This window comes from Delphinapterus leucas, chromosome 14 (genome assembly GCF_059928025.1).
Source record: "Delphinapterus leucas isolate spDelLeu-1000000601 "Yukka" chromosome 14, BTC_Dleu_Yukka2, whole genome shotgun sequence".
NCBI lineage: Eukaryota > Metazoa > Chordata > Mammalia > Artiodactyla > Monodontidae > Delphinapterus > Delphinapterus leucas.
In genome coordinates this window covers 77443320-77467452 of record NC_143142.1, presented here as the reverse complement: position 1 = coordinate 77467452, position 24133 = coordinate 77443320, and the positions used below count along the sequence as shown (strand labels likewise).

The following is a 24133-nucleotide window of genomic DNA, read 5'->3' as shown; positions in this document are numbered from 1 at the left end:
CATGTGGGATCTTCCCGGACCAGGGTTCGAACCCGTGTCCCCTGCATTGGCAGGCGGATTCGTAACCACTGCGCCACCAGGGAAGCCCTGTACTAAACTTTTAATAATATAACTTCATCAATTTAGTCTAACCCTTAAAAGAGACACCAAAGGACATGAGAAAAGATTTAGTAACATCACCCCAAAAGTTCAGGAGCTGACAAAAGCAATTCAAAGGAAACAAAGGAAAAGTAATAGCGCCTGCATTCAAAAGCAGGGTATATCCCCACGCAGCCTTGAATAGTGTTTTATTTTTTTGTTTGGTGAACCGCTGAGAGATCAATGGCATTTAAAATCCTTATTAATTCTCTTCCTAGAGTCTGAGTCTCCAGGACATGATATGACCTAGCTTTATGATTTAACAACAAGAATAAAGGAATTGCACACATTCTTCCTCCCTTTATAAAAGACACCCATTAACATTTTCTTAAATGTAAAAGCCACAAATCTGAGGGTGGTCCGCACAAAAGTCCATGGTGAATTCATTCACTGTTACCTGGTTCTGAAGATGTTCTGGGCTAGCCCTGCAGCCGGTATGAGAAGCACCGTGTTTCAGGTTTCACTTAAACATTCTCAAGGCCCCTTTGCCAGCCCTTCCCAGGGAGGAGAGCCAACCCTAACCACTCTGGAGGGGACACTCGGTGTGAGGGTCACTGGGGCCAACACTTGGTCCCCGCTCACAGCAAAGGCTAGGTACAGTCATGTTCAACTTTAGCTCCAAATAAAAGGCAACACTAAGAAAGTCAAAAAGCTGTGTTTACAACTCAGGGACCCATCTGTGAAAAATACAGAGTCTAAAGAAGTAATTGTTTGGTGCCTGGTGTCTGAGACAGAGCCCTGTATGCAGGGTCAGTCTTGGCCCTGGCAGGCAGTAATGAGAAGACCACTGTAATCTGGGAAGCCAAATGGAGGAACAGCAAGTAGAGGGGGACCTGGCTCCCTCCCTAGGACCATGGAGGTTTCGAGTAGGTAAGGAGCACACTCAGCGATTATCGTCCTCTCCCAGGGAAAACGGCCCATGGATCTTGCACAGGAACCCATGGCGGTCCCAAAAGCCAAAAAGGTTTTGTTTGCTATTGGCTGTTTAATCAAACTGATCCTTCCAGATCGGTCATTCTTTCAACGAACATTTGCTGAGCACCTACTAATGTGTCAGGGACTGGGCCAGGAATTATAGAAACTGAGATGGGCAAAACATTATCCCTGCCCTTAAAAGTCCATGCACTAGTAAGAGATCCAGATAAGTAAATAAATAATTCGATTTCAGTGTGGAAAATACAGCTGGAGCAGGGGATTTGGGAGGGGAGGGTGTGGACTATGAATGCAAATGCTGTGAGTACAAACAAAAAGTCATGGGAACCAGTCCAGTTAATTCAGGTATAGACTGTATCTTGAAGGTCTTTTCTTCCTGGGTTCTAGCACTAAGAAAGTACAATGATAATATTTGGCAAAAACAAAAGTGATTAATGCTAAGTACTCTAGGTGCTGGGAGAGACCTGAAAATTAGAATTGATGCATAAGAGTTACAGGGTAAATAAGCTTCCTTCCGAGATTGTGCTGACTGACGCACAGTTCTGAGTCTGCATTCTTGACACAAGCCAGATCTCATCAAATGAGACCAAATCACACCATCATATAGATACCCGGGGTATCCTAGGTCCTCTAACGAAATGGGTCAGTTTTCCAGTCTCAGTGCTTTGGTTTCATTTATAGAGGAGGCACTTTACCTATTTATATGAATTATTTTTGGCATGGGATATGGCTTCATTATTCACTCAGTAGTATTCATGAGACTTCCCTGCGATACAGGTTTCTATTGTAATTCTTCCCCATAATGAGTCCCAGCACTGCAGACGAGTAAGCTATGCTTTTTCCTTCACAGCCAATGAGTACCTCAAAGCATCTTTTATTTATTTATTTATTTATTTTGTGGTACGCTGGCCTCTCACTGTTGCAGCCTCTCCCGTTGCGGAGCACAGGCTCCGGACGCGCAGGCTCAGCGGCCATGGCTCACGGGCCCAACCGCTCCGCGGCACGTGGGATCTTCCCGGACCGGGGCACGAACCCGTGTCCCCTGCATCGGCAGGCGGACTCTCAACCACTGCGCCACCAGGGAAGCCCTCTCAAAGCATCTTTTAAATTAAAATATCAGAACCATTTACTTCACTATTAACAGGTGAGAAATGAGATCACAGAGGAGCTCATTAACCTGGAATGAGATTCCCAAATGGTCAATGTTTCGTGATGATCCAAAGGCCTCTAATGTTGGGATTTGGTTTGTTTCTTTTCTTTTCCTTTCTTACTAATGGTCCCAAACATCTGTAGTTATTTTCCGGTTGGTGATTTAGCTTTACCCACTGTGTTAGAAGCTCTATAAACTCTCACTCAGATCAGACCCTGAGGACATTCTGGAAAAAGGGTGAGAGTCTCTCTCTTATGGTTCTTTTCCTACACTTAAACAGCCCCTGCCCCTCCCCGCTGTTGTCTAAGGAAAAGCCCACTGCTTCCTGTGCCTTAATTTTCCTCATTGGAGTGAATTCCTAGGGTCCCTTGTGTTGCTATAACTTTTCAGGTCTATAGTTGGGATCCTCTGACCGCAACACGCAGCCCACATACCTTATTGATTCTGAAAGGACATTCTTTGGTTTCTGATTCAGGGAATTTCTTCATCCACTTCCCAACAAAGTAGGCGGCATTAACCACAAGGATTTGAGTCTGGTTTGTTACACCGTTGTCAGCTAAAATGTTCTCAAAGCGGCCTGCAAACAACGGTAGGAAACCACAAAATTGCACGGGGTTATGCTCGCAAAGCACCACTGATGTCCCCATGTGAATCCACTGACTGGGCATTTAACCCTGGCTAGAGCCGCACCACGTACGGCCTGGTAGCCCAGACCATCTCATTTAAGAAGGACCCCTTTTTCTCCTTGCATCTTGCCTCAACCAGACTTTCCAAAGAGACCTGGGGAGGAGAGTGAGGGGGACAAGGGAGGGGGGAAAAGACGCAAGAGGAGCAAGAAGAAATGCACAAGCTACCACTGTGGAGTCCCCATTCGGTCCGAGGCAATGTGCTAGCCATGCACAGGCACGGTATCGTGCATTGCTCCCCACTTTACAGATGAGGAAGCTGAGACTCCATGTTAAGTCCCTCGCCCAAGATGATGCACGAGCAAGGGTGAATTCAGGATTCAAAGCCAGGTCTTTGTGACTCCAGAGCCTGTGCTCGGGAAGGAAAATGCAAGAAAGCTTACTTTCCACCGGGCCCTGTGCTCCGAACGGTCACGTGTCTTATCTCACTTCCCTATGATGATCCTGTAGGGCAAAGGTCATTATCCCCATCTCACAGTTGAGGACACTGAGACTCAGAGAGGCCAAGTGGCTTTCCTGGTTCACTCAGCTGCCAAGCACGTCTGAAGCCAGGTCAGTGCTCCCCACTTTACCCTGCAGCTCACTGCCCCCTCCCCAAATCACACTGCTTTGTTTGCATCCTGGTCAGCTATAATTACCACCATAAGCTCCATAACAATTGTAATGACCATAGTGTCAAATCCCCAACAGCCAAAACAGGTGGTGATAAGCCCTTAATAAAATGGAGTCCTCGCCTTTGAAGAGCGTTGACTTTTTGGCTAAGGATATTTCATTTACCTAATCTCTCAGATCTTCACACTACTGCTCAGGCCCACTTCCTGGGCCTGTGACTAGGTGTGAAGGGCCCTGCACTGTTTCATGCTCTGCTGTCGCCATCTTAAAATCCTTAATGCGGTTTTTAATATAAAGGGCCCTGTGTTTTCATTTTGCACTGGGACCCACAAACGATGTAACCTGTCCTGCCAGTGCTATATGATGGGTCGAATATGTAATAGCATGACTGAAGAAGTGGGGAGCTAGTAAGTGCTGGTTAACTTCAACCTCGAGCTTCTGGTTTCAAATTCAGAGAAGTCTTTTCACTAAACTACGTTCTCCAGTAAAAAACTCAAATTTATGAAGATTTTTAAACAGAGTCCCTTGGAGAGAAAATGCAATTCGTTAACAATTTTAAAAGCAAAACTGGAGGGCTTCCCTGGCAGTCCAGTGGTTAAGACTCCGAGCTTCCACTGCAGGGGGCACAGGTTCCATCCCTGGTCAGGGAAATAAGATCCCGCATGCCATGTGGGCGGCCAAAAAAAAAATTTTTAAAAAAGCAAAACCGTCACACAGCAATTTAAATGGGAGCTGCCTTTCACATATACATTTTAAAATTGCCTAACCTGGTATTAGTTAGACCAGATTTTTCTTTACATATGAAGCCAAAGAAAATTCATTTGTCCCAATAGCTACCTCCCTATACAAAAACTGTACAAATATGTCCCCTGGGAAGGGGGATGTGAACACTGATTTGCACCCAAGCTCATCTTAGCTCCAATTACTTTCTAGCAAGGAGCACAACTCACAGAGAATTTTAATGGAGGGAGGAGTCAGGAAAGGGAGAGGCCTGAGGGAAGCCTGAGCAAGAGGCAGGACCAGGTGGAAGCTGCAGAAGAGACCCCGGCCCCGGGGCTATCAGAGGGCCAAGGGTAAGGAGGGTTGTGAGACCTGGGGCAAGCTTCCACCATGGTTTGTTTTGTTCTGTTTTTTCTACATGTGTATTTGATTATCTAAGACCTTTTGTCTTTTTTTCCTTGACAAATTTGTAGAATTTTTGAGCCAAAAGTGGCCTCAGGGATCATCAAGTTATAGTCCAAGCCCTTCACTTCCAGATTGAAAAACCAGCCTTGAAACTGGCCCAGAGCCTTACTTTGTTGGGGACACATCCAAGCCTCCAGAAGGGCATGTGGCAGCCCATTTTAGCAGACTAAACCTGAAGTACTCAGAATTTCTGCCAACTGATGATATCCAGAAATCCAAGTGGTTGAAATGGCTTGATGGACAAGAATTTAGCTTGTATACCGAAACCATTCAAGGAATCCTCCAGATGTTCAATCTTATACTTAGCAGATTCATGAGACGATATGGTCTGTTTACTTAGTGATTTATAGCAGAATAAGTAAAGGATACTTGCCATCTGTGAGTTCCTTAACTGAGTTGTTGATCTGACCTTTTGTTTCTTCCAATTTATCTTTGAAATCAACAGTCTCCATTTCATTTGCATAGGGTCTCTTGGTAGAGCTGATGAACTCCTGAAAAACATCCAGTTCATAAAATCACGAAGTCCTTAAAGTCTGTAGTTAAACCATTATGTTGGTACACAATTCTAGCACAAGGACTTTTAAATCTCTATTACGTGGATACTCCTTCAAAATCTGTAACACTATATAAATTGAAACCTTATGAAAAAATCAATGAATTTTCTTTGTATTCTTTCATTTGTTCAATTCTAAGACAATATCAATTGTTAAATGCCTCCATCAATTTAGCATCAGTTTGGGGGGAGAAAAGAAACATTATGCTACATGCACACAACAATTATAATATGAATTCCAATTTCAGAAACATTAAAATGTACATACAGATAAAATGTAAATTTATATATGTATGTCTTAGAATGGAAGAAATGTACAGAAAAGAGAACTCTATGAGAAGAAAAATCTTATCCCCACTGAAATACATAAATATTCTAAAGATGCTTGCTACTCAAAGTGTGGTCCAAGAACCAAGACCTGCAGCATCACCTGGGACCTTGTTAAAATGCAGAATCTCAAGCCCCACCCCAGAATCAGAACCTGAATTTTTAACAAGATTCCCAGGTGATTCATCTGCATGATAAAGTTTGAAACACAGTGCCATAAGGAACAGAGCAGTTCTTCTCATTATAATGCTTGTTAAAAATGCAAAACCCGGGACTTCCCTGGTGGCACAGTGGTTAAGAATCTGCCTGCCAATGCGGGGGAAACGGGTTCGAACCCTGGTCCAGGAAGATCACACATGCCTCGGAGCAAATAAGCCCGTGGGCCACAACTACTGAGCTTGTGCTCAAGAGCCCGCGAGCCACAACTACTGAGCCTGCATGCCACAACTGCTGAAGCCCGCGTGCCTAGAGCCCGCGTTCCACAACAATAGAAGCCACCGCAATGAGAAGCCCGTGCACCACAACGAAGAGTAGCCCCCGCTCGCCACAACTAGAGAAAGCCCGTGCGCAGCAACGAAGACCCAACGCAACCAAACGAAATAAATTAAATAAATAAATTTTAAAAAAAGAAAAGGCATTAAAAAAAAAAAAAACCGGAAAACCCTAAATCCGGTCCCTGGTGATCTTGATTCTAGTGAACCAAGGCCAGGAATTTGCACTTCTAACACCCAGGTAGTTCTGATACAGGTGGCCCTCCTCAGACCACACTTGTTTGTACTGTTACTAGTAAAATTATAGATGATATACAACCAACAGGAACAATGGAATCAGCCTTTTAAAAAATTCCTTGCAACTCTCGGTTTGAAATAATTCAAAATGTTGAGTGGAAGGTCAACCAAACTAAACACAGCTTGATTAAATGTCACGTCACTTCACTTCCTAAGCACAGGGCTCCTTGGACTTTTTTCAGAACAACTACAGGCTTGCCCAATTTGATTCTGTTCATTGCAACCCAACCTTGGGACTGAGTGTTACCATTTACTGACAGAGCTAAGAACATTCCAGAGACTCAGCAAGATGAAGGGCCTCCACTATCTTCACTGCCAGCAACAAAATGCGTTAAGCATCACTAAGGACCACCTAGGGAGTTTTTAAATTCTTTGCATGCCCAGGCCCCAACCCACATCTCAGTATTTCTTTAATTCCCCAGGTGATTGTTGGAAGAAGAATGGCTGTGTATATGTGTCTTTAAGCAGTAAGAATAAACTCACAACAACATCTAATGACCTATGTCCTCAAAAGATCCCCACGAGGAAAACAAACACCTATTGCAGAAAGTAGTAAAACTATGGCAAAATATTTAACTGGCAGTCTACCTTTTAGATTTGGAAAGCTTGAAATTCTGACCATCCAAACACAAATTGAATCAAGTCGTTATTACTACAGTAGAGAATGACCACTATGCACCCAAGGATGTTGGCTATGTGTTTCAAATACATATTTTTTAAAGTATTATGATATACTCTGGATCAAATTTAAAAATATATATGTGTTCTTTATATGCTTCCTTCAAGAAATAGCTGAAATTACCACTTCTACCTTGTATAGATACCCACCTGAACAGCCTCATAAAACAAACAAAACCAGTTTATGACCGATGAAAACTTTTTTTTTTTTTTTTTTGCGGTACGCGGGCCTCTAACTGTTGTGGCCTCTCCCGTTGCGGAGCACAGGCTCCGGACGCGCAGGCTCAGCGGCCATGGCTCACGGGCCCAGCTGCTCCACGGCATGTGGGATCTTCCCGGACCGGGGCACGAACCCGTGTCCCCTGCATCGGCAGGCGGACTCTCAACCACTGCGCCACCAGGGAAGCCCGATGAAAACTTTTAATTCATACAGTTACGATTTTTCTCACTGATTTTGAGAAACATCAGGAGAACATTGTGTGCATGAAAAAATAAGGTAAAGAACTTAAAATGTTGTCCCAGGCTATATGCCCTGCTGTTTAAGAACAAAGATGTTTAAATCACGAGCTGTCTTGCATCTATAGAGGCACATTTATAAGAAAGTAATAATCCCATTCCCCATTTCTCTCAGTGAGGAAGCTAAGAAGAAGGGTGGGATCTGTGGGTGTTTTAGAGGGAAAAGGAAACTCACAGCTTCTTTATATTTTAAGTTAAAATATGTGCCTGCAACTGATTCCCTCTAGATTCAACCTCTCCATTAGGACTAATTTATTTTAAATAAATCATAAATGAGCATCTTAGGAATGATTTTCACTGACAAAAAGTTGTTGGTCTAACCATGAGAACATGTCACCCCTGATAAACAGTTGAATCTTGCTAATTGCTCTGAACCGCTTACCGTGGAAAGATTCAGAGATTTGTCTACGTAGAGCCGTTTGATTAGTTTCAGGGAATAAAAGGAACTAAGTTTGTTGACATCCGATGTTACTGTTTGAAATCCAAAGGGCACGTCTTTGACATTTTCAAAATGAAGGACCTGTGAGGAGAAAAAAATCCATTATCTGTGAAGCACTGCCTTTTCCCACTGCGGTGGACACATGGTCATGGTCAACCTCCTCGGGTTGGTCCTGAGTATCTCCTGGCTCTGTTGTTCCCAGAAGCAAGGCTTCTCAACCTTAGCACTGTTGACAGTTCAGACTGGATAATTCTATGTTCAGGGACCGGCGGGGGCGGGCGCTGTCCTGGGTATCACTGACCTACTAGGTGTCAGTAGCACTCCTTCTTCCATTTGTGACAACAAAAATGTATCCAGACATTGTCCAATGTCCGGGAGAGGGGTGAGGGAGGGGAGGGGCAAATTGTCCCAAGTTGAGAAACACTACTATAAAGATACACTTCTCTTGATTCAACTATAAGGAAATTTCGCCCTTTCTTCCAAGTGATGCCTCCATGCTCTTTTCCAAACTTGGAAAAGAAGGAAGCTGGGTTATAATTTCTATCCAATTTTGAGATAAGAAGAGAGAAATTAATACCGAGAGACAATCATTAGCCAGGTATCAGATTCCAGGATAGAGGTGTCCTTAGCCAGAGCCTATCCAGTCCCTTTAGTTGCTCTAACAAGCGCCAAATGGGCTGATATGTCATTTATGGTAGGCAGCTGCCATGCCATCGATGGGCTACAGTTAGGTAGCCTTTGAATCCCACCCTGTACCTACTAGAAATGTCATCTTGCCCAACTCTTCAGAACTGTACTTTCCCCTCTGTAAAATGAACTGAGAATACCTACTCTTCTGACGTGCTATGAGGATTACAGATATTATATGTTAAGACACCTAAAATATCGTATGGATTCAAAATGTTAATAAGTATTCTTATAGTAATATTCTAAGCCACTTAAAACTAGGATGCTATCTTCCGTAAGACCTAAATCCTTTTATTTTTTTCCTAACTTTTCTTTTGTTTCAACCAATAGCTCAGCATCTCCTCTGCTCCATGGTGCCCAAAACATGATGTCAGGATAAGGTGATTTTCTCCTAACTCATAAGAACCATGCCCTGATGCCACACCTCAGGTGATCACTAAATGGGCACATTGCACCAACGAGTCACACAGCCTCCGTATTGCAGGGTCAAACTGGCTGGTCCGAGGCTGTACGTAACCCTCATGCCTAATGACAGGCAAAAAGACCAGAAAATTAAAGAACCCAAGTAACCACCGTGGGGAAACAATTGCATGTACTGAGAAGACCTTTATTATTATTACTGAGGAACAGACCCACTACCAGGAAGTCCTCTTTTCTATTTCTTCTCTAATGGGAGATGAGAAATGAGGAATGAGAGATGGGGTAGGGATTGTGGGGTGGAGTTGAAAGAGGAGGACGGACAAAAAGGTACAGCTTCTCTTCCCACAAAGGAAGTTTCCTTTTCAAGTTCCACTCAGTTTCAAGCGTAAATTTGCCATCCTGACACAAATAACATTTTGTGGGTCATATTTTCTGGGGATTTATAGATAAAAGAAGTTCCCTTTTTAAATGCTTATGAGCTCATGAAAAGAGAGATTCTGTTGAACTAGAATGATCAATGGAAGAATAATAACGGAATGGAATTAGAAGGGTTTTCACTTATTGTCTAAAGGTAAATGGCAAGGATTGGGGGGCAGCGGGTAAGAGGCTGAGCTGCTCGAAATGGGAAGGAGGTCAAAAGGTACAAAGTTCCAGTTATAAAATAAGTCATGGGGATATAATGTACAGCATAGTGACTATAATTAATAATCCTGTATATTTGAAAGTTGCTAAGAGAGTAGACCTTAAAAGTTCTCATCATAAAAAAAAAATGTTTTTTGTAACTGTGTATGGTGACAGACATTAAGTAGACTTACTGTGGTGATCATTTTGCAAAATATACAAATATTGATCATTATACTGTACACCTGAAACTAATATAATGTTACATGTCAATTATACCTCAATTTTTTTAAATAATAAAAGTAAATAAGGACTTAAAAGGTAACAGTATAGAAAATCATCTCATTTGAAGGTCTAAGAACTTTACAGATATACTCAGCCATAGCCAAAAGGAAATTCTTAAAAATTTTTTATTTATATGTGTACACATATATATATACATACTCCTATATATGTGTGCATGCGTGTGTGTGTGTGTGTATGTGTGTAAAACATCATCTTAGTCCATTCTTCTCAAATGGGATATTCAAATCCCAGGGAGTATTCTAAAACATAAGTAAGCACAATCCATCTTCTTATTTATCCATGTTACTTAAAGGTAGATAATTTCAAACATTATTTCTGTATTGAAATAAACATGGATATATTCTATCTATCCAATAGGGTAGAATATATTATAGAGTAGAATATAGTTCAGGCTGCATTTTAATATAAAGGATGATGCTGTAAATAAATTTCGTGCATAAGACAGGAGGGTGTAGATTTACACTCCTTCTGGTCAGGTTATCTGCAGTGGAACATTTAACAAACATCATCCTGACTGATGCTTCCAATATAACGGGTAGAAAGACGTCAGGTGACTTGCCAAAGGCCACTTGTTAGCGGAAAACTTGTGATTGCCTAGCAGATCCCCGCGTTCTCCACAACAACATAGTGCCTGTTCTAAACATGGGTTGCAGGACACATAAATGAGCTTTCACATTTAAAAATAGATTAAGAGAGTGCTGGAAATGTCAAAACTCTCGTTCCTGAGCAATTCCGACCACAGAGCCTCACTCCTTTTTCCCCAGGCACCACCTGTGTGTTCTTATAACTCTGCTTCCACTCAAAGCAGAAACAAGGCATGGGGCTTACCCGTCCGATTTCGTTTGCTGTGTCACCTCTGGCACCCAGTTGAGCAAGTGACAGAGAGGTGGAGAGACAGATTGGAGAGAAGAGGACATTGCCCGCTGGCTCCTTTTCACACAGTTGTTTGAACAGGTCAACGGCAAAAGCCGAATTTGCCAGTCTCAGGGCATCCATTGTGGGCCTAGAACAAAGAACAAGAGTGAGGTTATTTCTAAATCACCTTTAAAGTGTTCCCAACTGCATTTCGCCAACGCAATAAGAATTCTAGTCAAACAAACTCGTGGTCTTGGGTAGAAGAGAGGAAGGAAGGAACTTTCAGTAAATGCAAATTTAAAAGCCAGTGGTAAAGAAACTCCTGCACAAATGTCCTAAGATCTGAACACCCAACATGTGAGGTCCTCTGTGTGTACAGCTCTGCCCGGAATCTCCAAATCGGAGCCCACTTGGCTACGATGGCCTCTGCACGTGGTCAGAACAATGGACAGCACTGATCAAAATCAGTTGGTTTTATTTATCCATATCGTTTCCATTAGGATTTAGGTTAAAGCATACAAAATTGAGTTTTTTGTATCAAAAATAGTCAAATCACAGCAGTTTTGTGTGATTCAAGTTAATATTTCGTAAGTGTTATGGGCTGCATTGTGTCCCCCCTCCCCACACCGCCCAAAAGGTAGGTTGAAGTCCCACCTCTGGGTAACTGTGAATGTGACCTTATTTGGAAATAGGATCTTTGCAGATTGAATCAAGTAGAGGTCATCAGGGTGGCCCTAACCCAATAAGACTGGTGTCCGTTTAAGAACAGGGGAAAAGACACAAAGACAGACGTGCAGAGGGAAGATGACGTGAGACACAAGGGAGAACACCATACGGCGACAGAGGTAGAGATTATTGGAGCAATGCTTCTACAAGCCAAGCACACCGAGGTTCACTGGCAACACCAGAAGCAGGAGAAAGGCACGGAACAGATTCTCCCCTGGGGCTTGCCAAGAGAGCAAGGGCCTGACAGCACCTTAATTTCAGAATTCTGGTCTCCAGAACTGTGGGAGTATAAATCTCCACTGTTTTAAGCCACCCAATTTGTGGTACTTTGTTGCAGCAGCCCTACAAGATTAATAAAGTAAGTAATGCCTTAGTAGGGCACCTGGCACATAGCAATATTTAATAAATAATAGCTATGATTGTTTTTGTTGTTAGTACATTATCTACTATGTGGAAGACACAACGAAAAGTATTATAAGGATCACCTGAGTACCCCCTCCCTTCCTCTGAGTTTTCCATCTCTTTGGGCAGATATGTATAAGCAGAATGCCATGCCACGTGAACAGTGGAACAAGTAACATGGGAGTTAAAGGAAAGAGAGGGCAGCTTCATCTAAAAATGCGGAGCTGGGTGAAGTGGAAATGGCAGCAGCGAGCCTCTGGTCTTGACTGAGATCTCTCGCTCTCATTACCCCTAGAAGACATGACACTGAAGGTCGTCAGGCAGGATGTGCTCCCCGGTGTCAGACAAAGCATCACCACTCAAGACAGAGGGCTTCCCTCAATCGGGACTCAAGGATGTGTTAAAGTCAAATGCATGAATAGGATCTCAATTTCGCACCTTATACCTGAACAGAAATTCAAAATGCAAAGACGTGAGAATAAGATCAAGGAATGGGCCCTTGATCTTCAAATAGTTCTTTGGAATTCTCCCTTTTACGGGACAGGTGGCTTGTGTGTAGGATGGAATCAAAAAGATTATACTATATCTTGGAATCTGTAAAAACAAGCTCATTAGCAAAAAAAAAAAAAAAAAAAAAAAAGTTTTGTTGACCTGTTCGTGGTCACTGGTCATCTCCAGTGACTGCTTCCTCCTTGGTCCAAAAAGCACAGCTAAGTGAACTCAGTGCTCTCATTACACACCTACAGTAAGGTAACCTGAAGTCAGGGCGGGCATCTTACAGTTCTTCAAGGCCTACTGCCTTATGCTCTCTCATCTGGGGAGAGGTGGGGGCCATGAGATGAGAGTGAGCTCTCAGGGGAAGCAGACGAGCATGAGGAACACAGAGGGCAATGAGGCAGAAACAGAAGCATGTGTCCACCACAGGGAAATTAAAAGAAACTTCCTAAAACGTTTGGGGAATCCCAAACAGACTTTCAGGACAAGAAGTCTGGCTTTCTCCGGCAGCAAGTTTAACACTGATAATGCTGAGTTCATCTATGACTAAAATTCAATAGGAGTTATTTCTCTACCAAATAGAAAAGCCTAAATGAGGTATTTCTTCACCAAATAGAGAAACCTAAACCCAAACCCCTGCGAACTTCTCAAAGCTTCAACAGCTCAAGGCCTAACCACACCAATGATAGTATGAAAACGTACCAATTATGTTTTATCAAGCCCAAGTAGTTCTTCCCAGCCCATATTTCCAACCACCCAGGAGGAGAAATTAGAATAATTTTGCATCATTTATAACAGACTTTGAAGTTTGGTGTCTTTTGTGTTTTTAAGGCCTTGCAGTAATCTGCTGAGGGAATTTGACGGCAGACACCTAAAAGTGGATCCTAGAAGTGGATCAAAGTGTAAGGTAATGCCATTTTGTTCCACTGAAATATTATTCATTCATTCATTATAACATTTTGCAATTTGTTTCATCTAAATGGCTCTATGTGAATACAAGATCATGGTGGCTTTAAGTACAGTTAATTATACGATATAATTAACACTTTGTTGCAATTCAAGGCTTAGATTCAGTCCCTGTTGGAGAATGTAAATCAGGGCACACCCAACATCTGAGGTGTCTGTGGGGGCAAATGATCACCAACTAAGTAATCAATCAAATATTGCCTGGTAAATCTAATCAGTTCCTTGGTGATTAGTGGCAAGTGACCTAAAAACACTGTAAAGCTGATTTGGTCTGAGATAGTTCAAGGGATGATTTTGGCCACAGCCAATTGCCACCTCACTGTGGTGCAAGATGAAGCATTTAAACAAATCTCACCAACTTTAGCAATACACACCCAGGAAAATGGGTCAGGTTCCTATGCAGACCATTTTGCACGAGCAAATGCTATAAAAATTATGGGTACAAGAGTAGAGATTAGCAATTCCTGCGTAGTAAATTTCACATCTAATGACCTGTTCAGGGTGTTAAAATCGCGGCAGATTCTTTTCATTGTATCATTCCATTGTTACAGAGATAACTTCTTTCACTTTCATGAAAACCTTCTAATGATTAGAGCAAGTAAGGAGAATTTAATTTACAGCATCAACATAGAAAACACCACATCTTTTATTGATTTAAATGTTTAAAAGCCACTTTTAATCAGGGGAACGTGAAATGAAAGTTTAAGTAGTAATAAACAACAAAGAAATGCAACAAACAACAAGAAGTTGTAAGAGTTTAATTGTAAAGTTGCCTGTTTTGTTTTTATTGTTTGCAATACATCCTAAAGCCATACACCTTTAAAGGGGGACAAGACCTTGGATGGATTTAGTCTGGCCCCATCTCTTCAGTTTACAGATGTGGAAAGGGAGGCACACAGAGACGAAGTGATTCTCCCAGGCCATCCACGCGGGGAGTGAGAGTGGTCAAACCAGACCTGGCACTCACTCTTCTATGTTCCAGCCTGGTAGCTCCTGACCACACCTACCACCTTCCTTCTTGGTAATTGTGTCTTTGCTGACATTTGTTCTCTCAGGAGTCTTTATAGAGTTCCAAAAATCCTACGTGTCCTGGATTACCCCTTTAGACATACCAAGATACCTTACATGTTTTCTTCTTTTTTTTTCTTACATGTTTTCTTTTTTGTAAATCAACACAAAACTTTTTTTTCCTGATTTTCCAACTGGCAGAAACTCATGTTCTCTTTCCACTCTTTGTGTTGTCAACTATCAATCTTATATTGCTTTAATTTAATAAGTATTAACTGAGTACCTAATAATGCATGTCAGGCACCTGATCTAGACATTAACAAATCAAAAGTGAACATAGCATGGTTCCCGCCTCCGAGGAGCTGTCACCTAGTGGCATGGTATGTGCTGTAGGCGTGATGGGTGTTTTGATGGGGGCACAAGTTATCATGCAGCCCTTAGGGGAGACAGCGCACTCATAGCAGAAATCTCAGTGAGCTCTCCTCAGAGACAGTGACATCAAATAAGTCGCACTACGGGCGCATCCTAAAGAATAAGGAGGACTTAGCCATGCAGAAATGTGTGCCAGAGAGAACTGCTAGTTCAGAGACAGCAGGCAGACCCCAGATGAATGCAGACATGTGCGCTGGGGTGGGTGGAGGCGTGGGGAGGTCAATTCTCTCGACTCACAGGGGCTCACTGGCCCCTGCATCAAGATTTCTAACATTTTTAATGCATCCAAGCCAATATTCCCCAAACTTTTCATCTGTAGACCATTTGGTGGAAACAATCCTTAGGCAATACCTTTGCCTATTACCACAACTACAATGGAATGTCTAAAAACACAGTCTGTGCTGTTCACTTTCTCACCTCACAAGGAAAAATGTCAGAGGCAGATTAAGACAATAGGACATCCTGCAGCTTCTGCCGTGTGAAGGGATAGCATGAGGATTAATGAGGTGATGAAATGAGTAAATGTACATGAAAAGTGCTTTTTCAGCGGGAAAGGACAATGTGGCTCTTAGTAATAAGGTCAACTGCTTAATTTCCAATGGCAGGGGAGCCTCTGCTTTGCTCAGATATTCTGAGCCATCATACCTGTTCCCATCTGGTTAGAAGCCTGATCTTGACCGCTGAGCCATCCCACCGCTGCCTAAAACAGTAAATCAGGGCCAGACTCACCACGCCAGGACGACCAAGATTGCTGAGACTTCGTACCTTCAAAGTCAACCCACAACCCAGAGGGACTGAAGTGACAGAATTCAGGTACTAAGAAGCAAAGATGTAAACCCACTGACTCACATAGAGAATCCTTTCTTCAGACAAGCTTCCATCTCTCCACCCACCCAGGAACCCATCAAACACCTGCGTATATTGGTGGGGACTGAGGTTTTGACGCACCCAATTCTATTCAAAACCTCTTCGGTAATGTAGGGGTGACAAAGCTGTTAAGAAGATTCATGGTGACCTGGAAAAGTCCAGGAGCCGTGAGTGTGAAGACTTGGATTCCGCTTCATCCTGCCCCATGTAAGCCAGGGAACTTTGGACGCCACTTCTCCTCCGTGAGCCTCCCCCCATCTCCCACAAAATGGGGGGTGGGGGAGATGGGAGCCGAACGATGTGTAAGACCCCTCAGCCCTGGGAATCTGAGCCTCATCTGATCACGAGCCTGCAGATCAGCCTGAGTAAACTGTAAATTGCTCTTTAGTGTGACATGCTTAAAGAAAGCCATCAAAACAGTAGCTTCTATGAGGAAGAAACTATGGGCCAACCTATTCGAAAAGTCGTCCAGGAACATACATTTGAAATCTGTAATTTGCTTCAAGTATCTTGAAGCCTAGGAATAGGGAGGGAGAACACTTCCTGCCTGGAAGAACGCAGTTGCAAGTAAATGGACACCCACTGGATGCTTTAAAATGCCAAAAAGAACAGCAGTTCCGCAGTCTGAATCTCAGCCCACAGTGCCAACCCAAGAAGGTGAGCCGGACACTCCTGTGCGTCTCCACTTTCTTCAGGTTTGGGGCACCACACCCTTTCTGAAACTAGCACCGCAAAACTCATTCTGAGTTCCAAGGTAGGGCTGGAAACGTCCTCGGAAATAATTTCTCCTCTGCGAGTCACTGTTGGGCACTCCCAACACCAAAACCTCCCGGCCACGCTGTTTCTTCATGCTCTTACCTTGTACTTTTAAGTAATTTTGCTCCCTACGCGGCATGCCTGGTTCCCAAAGGACTGGGCGCTGGAAATGCTGCCCATGTAGGGGGTGATAGCCGTACTGAAGCTGACAGCCTACTCTTGAAAATAAGCCATTCTGTCCACTGTGTTCACCATCTCAAAGAACTAATTTCTTTTAAGACTTGCCAGAAAGAGAGAAATCACCACCTTGCTACCTGCACTTTGCTTACCTGAAGTTACAGCGATCGCACGGCCAAGGAAAAGGAAAACCAGATGCGGTAGGACCTTGATGTGGGGCAGAAGCACGCTGCTTGCTCACTTGAATGCCGACCGGGGCCACGCCCACTGTGACCACGCCCAGCCTGCCCTCCCTCCGTCCCGCCCACTTCTGCTCAGGCCCTTACTCATGCCTCTTGGCAGCTTGTCCGTGATTGAGAAAAATGATTCACGCTGAAGTTGCTGTTGTCTGCACAGCTTCTAAAGGCCTGCAACATGCTCAGGCAGGACAGGGCTGTCGGCGGATCGTGCCTTAGGCTGCATACACGCATACATACAGAAGGGCAACCCTAGTAGCCCACTTGGGACCGGAATGTGAAATATTATATAAAATAGAAGGAATATGTGATGGTTGTAATAATTCATACTTCTCAAGTATGGTGGTGCCACAGAAAGCACCCTCACCTCCATGGCTCATTCTGCTAGATGCCAAAGAGGTAGCTAGCTACCTATTAAACAGAAAGGTGATCACAAAAGAAAGTAAAGAATATATAAATTAAATACATTAGACTTAGCAGAATATGTAATACCAAATTGATGGGAGAAATTGTTGATGGGGTTCCCAATAAAATATTGTGATTAGGATTACCCAGCTTTAGGGACTTCCCTGGAGGTCCAGTGGTTAAGACTTTGCCTTCCAATGCAGAGGGTGCAGGTTCTATCCCTGGTGGGAGAGCTAAGATCTCACATGCCTCTCGGCCAAAAAACCAAAACATAAAACAGAAGCAATATTCAATAAAGACTAAACAAATTTGTTGTTAATAAATTAAAGGCTTTAAAAATGGTCCACATCAAAAAAAAAAAAAAAAGCCTTTTAAAAAAAAAGATTATTTTGCCCTGGAATCTCTTTGCGGAGTCTGCTCTTTGCATATTCCAGAGTTTTCCTGCCTTCCTACAGCTCCTTCTTTCGGTGGGAACTCCTCCCTTCCAACCGAATCTGTTCTCTGGAAAATGACCTGAAACTGAGCCAATTACTTATCTGCTGTGCTCATTTAATATTCCCTGTTGTTCATTTACCACATTGTCTCATAATAATCTATTTTATTGTACGATCTCCTCTATCTCGCTACGAGAATCTTGAAGGTAAGGACCAAGCCTCATTCCTTTTTGTAACCATGCCAACATGGTCTTGATAGACAATGTGCGGTCAATTAATGCTTGTTGACTAAATGAAAGAGAGCCACTCATTTTGCTCAACTAAGAGTGACTAATAGCTTCCCTTCTCTCCATGCCCTGGGTGTTTTATTATGAACCAGGATCAAAGTCATAAACTAAATGAGTTGAACTCCTAAAGTAGAAATTTAGGCATCAGGGGAGCAAGTAGCGGTAAGAAGGTCATAACAGGGTGATGTGGGCAGGATACCACTCGAAAATGACACTATCCAGCTGTGGTGTGGAAACGTGGGTTTAACGGGCCGAATCATAAATTTAGAAACTGACTCTACAACTCACTGCTTGAGAAATCCTAGGCAAAGTGATTAACCTCAGTAGCCTCAGTTTCTTCATCTGTAAAATGAGACACATATATACACGAAGAGACAATGCATATAAAGTGTCTGGCCTATAGCATGTAGTTATTATCAGCATTTTGCCTATTCTCCAGGCAGGCACAGGCTCAGGGAATAATCATAATGGCCAAAAGGCTGGTGCAGGATATTCACATTTAACTCACTGCTATATTTTATCGAACACCTGGTACCTGCTTGCTACAGACATCTTTGTCCACTGTCTCTTTTGATGTCTGAATTCCCTTTACAACTGTCCTGTTCAGGGCTTGTCTAACCTGGGCAGAAACACTTCCAGAGACAGGAATTCAGCAATACCCAAGGAAGCCCAAACGTAACTCTGACTCTTGGAAATAAATGTTTCTTTAAAAATATTTAGTGGGAAATGATATAACTGTAGGAAGAAGCATTTGCTTTATAATTCCAGAACTAATCTATAACTGTCTTCTCTCTCTTTTATGTGCCACACACACACAAAACATAACATGTTATTGACTTTGTATTTAAAAGAGTAGATTTTGTGTGTGGGAGGGACAAAATACAGCTCAAAAAATGAATTTGCCATTCATTCATCGTACAACTTTATCAAGCAATAGTTTCCTGTAGTTCAACAACAGTAACCATCAGCTCAAATATTTAATAACCTAGGAGACTGTTTTGTTTGTTCTTTTCCTTACCTGTAGGTTGAAATGTTCCAAATATTGTACCTTGATTGCTCAGCATCCTGGCGGCGGTGGCTTGGTACGCCCAGCCACTCCCAGAATGACTCAGAGGGGTGTTGTTACAGCACGCTTAGAGTCGTTTTCTCCCTCTCTCTCTTCTCTTCCAAGAAGATGAATTTCAGCCGCAAATTCTTAAGCACCCTCCCCAAATACCTACAAATCATCAAGTGGATTTTTTTTCTCACTGATCAGTGTTATTCCCACTGACGCCTATGACAGCTCTCCCGTACAACAGAGGAATAAGCCGAATCTTACACGTTTTCAACAAATTACAGACATTGCACAGTAAAGGCTCCCTTCTACTCACTGAGGACTATAATCTCCTTTCCACACATGGAGAAACTGAGTCAGGAAAGATATGGCAACTTCACCTTAGAGTTTCTGAGATAGAAAAAAAGTTTCCAAAATCCAGATTTATAATCCTTAACCCTGACTATGTCCATTTCGAGAATCCAGCAGCTTAACATGTTTTCATACTTCTTGTCTTATCATCATCTAGTGTTTGAGAAGCCTAAAATTCCATCTAGAAGAAATTTTATATTAAACAACAACCTTTTCTGGAAAATAATTTACATGAATTCTGATAATGTACATGAATTTACATGAATTTTACTAAGATGCAAACTTAAGGGGGAAAAAAACTAAGTGAAAAAAATCAAGATCAGTACTCCAGAGATAAACCACAGACAACCAGATGGCATAGGTGGAATAATTTGCCTTTAAAATCCTTAATACTCTGTGTAAAGGCATAAGCGAAGCAGAAAATTCACATCACTTAGATCTGGTTGATGGATGTAGAGAAAAGAGAGATGACAGTGTGGGAAAGAGAATTCATCTCGGAGTTGATTCTGAGCCACACTCCATTGCTCACTGGGTATTAATCACCGGCAAAATATTTAACTTCTCTGGGCCTCGGAATCCTTCACAGTAAAAAGGAGGGAGGTGTTGGACCTGCTGTCCTTATGTTCCTTTTGGATGTAAAGGTCAAAGAGTGAAAGCCTGCCTTTACCTAACCAAACAGAGCTCAATTACTCTTGAAAATGGAGAGTATAGAATACATTTGGATGTGACATAAAAATGAAATAAAAATTAAACATATAGTTCATTAGTGACTGGGTTTTAATTCATTAGCTAACAGAGCTATATGATCTGGTGACTTCACATTCAGCTGTTCAAATATTTGCATATATACACTATGTTATCATTTTCTTTTCTTATGTAATTCTTATAGGACAAAAGGAACAAATAGAAGAATCAAAATGCAACCTTTCCAAAGTATCCAGTAGAAATAAGAATTTCAATACAACTGGTAGGAATGTACATTGGTCAACTCTTCTGGGAAATAATTTAGCAATATGTTACCTTATTAGTAATCATCTCCTTCAACCCAAGAATACAGCTTTTAGAAATCTTTCTTAAGGAAATAATTACAGATAAGGTCAGTGATTAACGTACAGAAATGTCCACGTTTGTATTATTTATAACAGAAAAGCTAGAAACTAGCTGAATGTCCATCAATAAGCAGATAACTAAAAAAATACTCACAAAATTAAGTTGTCTAAGAGTAGGTTAAATATATATATATTAAATATGTATATGGAAACTTTTGTTTCATGCCATAATGCACTTAAGGTTGTATGATTTATATTAAGAAATTACATGTGTGTGTGTACTCAGAAGGCAAAGAAAATGCATAAAATAATTTTAACTGTCGTTATTTCTGGCTAATGAAATTAAAGAGTATTTTTATTTTCTTTCTATAGTTTCCTGTATCTTCCAAATTTCCTACAGTCATCATATGTCATTTCTTATGATTAAAAAGTTATGTTTCTTTTTTATGGAACTTTTGAATTTTATTTTATTTATTTTTTATACAGCAGGTTCTTATTAGTTTTCTATTGTATACATATTAGTGTATATATGTCAAAAGTTATGTTTCTTGACAAGTTACTTTCCAAAAGCTGTCTGTCACAACTGGGCCTTTGCATAATAAATCTCCCATCAGCCAATTACTACTGTGTCGTACAACAGATACCTTCTGTTTTAGTTGTTGATAAAGGGATACACAGGTTTAAAAAAAAAAATAAAGTTGTGCTTCTTAAGAAGTTAGTAATTCCAGAGTTTCCCTTGATGAGGTCTAGGACTGCTCAGTGGCCCAGCAGAAGCTGATGTCACACCCCAGACCAGAAAGCAGCCCCGACCCCTTCAAGATGAGCCAGGTCAGGGAAGACGGAGCCCGAGGGTCTGGGGCACAGGATCCCCCAGCAGGAAGGGAGCACAGGTGGGGCACACCTGGCCCTCCTACTCCTCCTTCTTCCTCCTCTTCCGCAGCACCAGCCCACGTGCTGACTCAGTTGCCACTGTGATCTCTGCCTCACTACCTGATGCAATAAAGCATTCAAGGAGAAGCGATGGTCAACTCTGAAGGAAACCTGGCTGTGACCAAGTCCAAATCCCTGTCTCACTCAAATGTCCATCAACTGATGAACAGATGGATAAAATATGATATATCCATACCATAGAATTTTTTCAGCCACAAAAAGAATGAATTACGGATACACGCTGCAAAGTAGGTGAACTTTGGAAATACTATACTAAGTGAAAGAAGCATAATATGCTTTTAAAAGGAAACGTCCAGAATAGACAAAGCTATAGAGATATAAGGTAGATTAGTAGTTGCCTAGACTCGGGGTGGAGACTGGGGGAAATAGGTAGTGCTGCTAAAGGGCATGAGGTTTCTTTCTGGGGTGACGAAAATGTTATACAAATTAATCATGACAATGGTTACACAACTTTGTGAATATACTAAAAGTCACTAAACTGTACGCTTTAAATGGATGAATTGTACAGTATGTGAACTGTATCTCAATAAAGCTGTTACCAAAAAATAAATAGATAGATAGATAGATAAATAAATAACCAAATCCCTTGTCTGCACCTGGCGAAAACTAAGCCCACAGTGTCTTGTGTGCACATGTTTAAAAGCGATATGAGTAACACCTTTAACTACATGACTTGTCATAACCACTTTACATAAGTTCTATTTTTATTCCATTTTATAACTGAAAAGGAAAAAACTACAGAGGCACAGGGCTGCTGAGTAACTTCCCCCAGGTCCCAACGTTAGTAAATGGTGGAACCAGATTTAAATCCAGGGAGTGCTCTTAATAAGCACACTTGTATTAAACACCATAGTCTTGTGTTTAATTTGAGATTAAATGTACCCATTTAATGAGGAGTGTGGGCTATATTATGTGGGATATAAGAAATACTCCTTCTTCTAATAAGCATTAGTCCTATGTGATGACAGGACCGCTTAAATGAGGAGAGAATGTAAGAATTCACACGTCTCAAAAACATGAAGCCAACTAGCTTCACATGGAACAGGAGGAAATTCTCAAGGAGGCTTCCAAGGAATTGGGGGGAAGAGGAAGAAATGTATGAATCAACCTACATTGTGTAGTATGTAAGGCCCCATGGCAGGCTCTTCGGAAGACAACTGTTAAGCCCTGGTCTCTACCTCCTAAGATGGGATTTAAGGGTGATTCCTTCCATCCAGTGTCCTCTTGTTCCCACACCTGGAGGACTCTGTGATTTGCTTGTTGTAGCTCCAAATCCATTCAATGAAAAACTTGAGACCAGACATTTCTTCACTGTGCCCTGTTCTGTACTTGTACCCCTTCATACACACCCACTTCTTATGTGCATTGGAGCCTGGTCCCTCCCTAGACCCTAAGCCACATGGAGAGCAGGACCGCGTTTTATTTATCTATACATCCCTTAGAACTGACACAGTGCTTTGCACACTAAACATTAAATAAACATCTTAAATTTGTAAAAGGACACATGAGAGGATATCTAGTAGTAGAAAGCAATACATTATTTGTAACAAAGGTATGGTGCAGACAGTGATCATTATGAAAGGAAACGGTGTCCACTTCCAAGAAAGAAAGCTGCTGTTTGAATATTTAGGAACGTAAAGAATTAAAAATTATAGTAGGTAAATCAAAGTTTTCTTTTTTACCCAATTAGATCAAAATGTTTATGCTACTCGTTCTTCAACATCATCGTGCCTCAGAATCACGTAGGGGTGGGGAGTGCGGAATCAGGAGAGGAAGTACAATCAGATTGCACATTCCCAGACCCAAATCCCCGGAGACTGTGATTCGATGCGTCTAGGCCCTGGAATCAGAAATCCTCCCAGTGGTTCAAAACTGGTTGTTCACAGCTCATGCTTTCAAAATTACAGGCTTCTGGCACGTTACACACTGACAGAGGCCATCCAATAGCGTTGAGCAGTGCACAGCTTGTGGGATCTTAGTTCCCTGACCAGAGATCAAACCCAAGCCCCCTGCAGTGGAAGTGCCAAGTCCTAAACACTGGACCATCAGGGAAGTCCCAGTAGTGCTGATTCTGACTTGAGACTGCCTGGATCCCAGTTCTGCCATTTACAGACTCCATGGCCTTGAGCAAACTACTAAATCTCCCTTTGCCTCAGTCTCCGCATCTGTAAAATGGGGGTGACATTAGCAACTCCTCATGAGAATTAAATGAGATAATACATGTAAAGTGCTTAGAATAGTGCCTGCCACCAATAAATGTCCAGTAAATATTAACTATCATGATTTCTACTCTCTAAAAACTGTAGAGAAGTTATAAATCTCAGAGAGATTATTTTTCCCACATAGTAAACATAAGGAAAAAAGGGGTAGATTTATTTTAATTGGAAGAAAAATTGATAGTCTTAAAACTTGAGAGAAATTAAGAATTGACTGTATCACACACATACAAGCACACACACATAGGCACACACATACAAACACAATTCATGTGCAATTTCCACTTTCTACATTTAGGTCTGGGTGTCTTGTAAACAGCAAAGAGCAACAGCAAAGGAACAAATATGAAAAACAAAAATAAAAGTGGAATTTACTAATAGTGAGAGAGGAGGATGAAGACCTGGAAGAGGGGACTCTAATATTTCA

General features: G+C 41.9%; 1 protein-coding gene across 3 annotated transcripts in view; it reads right to left on the bottom strand.

Moving 5' to 3' along the window:
- SERPINB5 (serpin family B member 5) overlaps positions 1–24133 on the bottom strand; it is a 60791-nt gene that overhangs the window by 5588 nt on the left and 31070 nt on the right. Inside the window, exons 1-5 of one of the 3 annotated variants that reach the window (XM_022584263.3) lie at positions 16876–16984; positions 10868–11042; positions 7949–8086; positions 5078–5195; positions 2656–2798 (exon numbers count right to left, since the gene is read on the bottom strand). In XM_022584263.3, coding sequence (XP_022439971.1) covers positions 2656–2798; positions 5078–5195; positions 7949–8086; positions 10868–11035 — 567 coding nt within the window. In that variant the 5' untranslated portion in view covers positions 11036–11042; positions 16876–16984. The other 2 variants (XM_089895296.1, XM_089895297.1) reach the window with 2 other exon arrangements.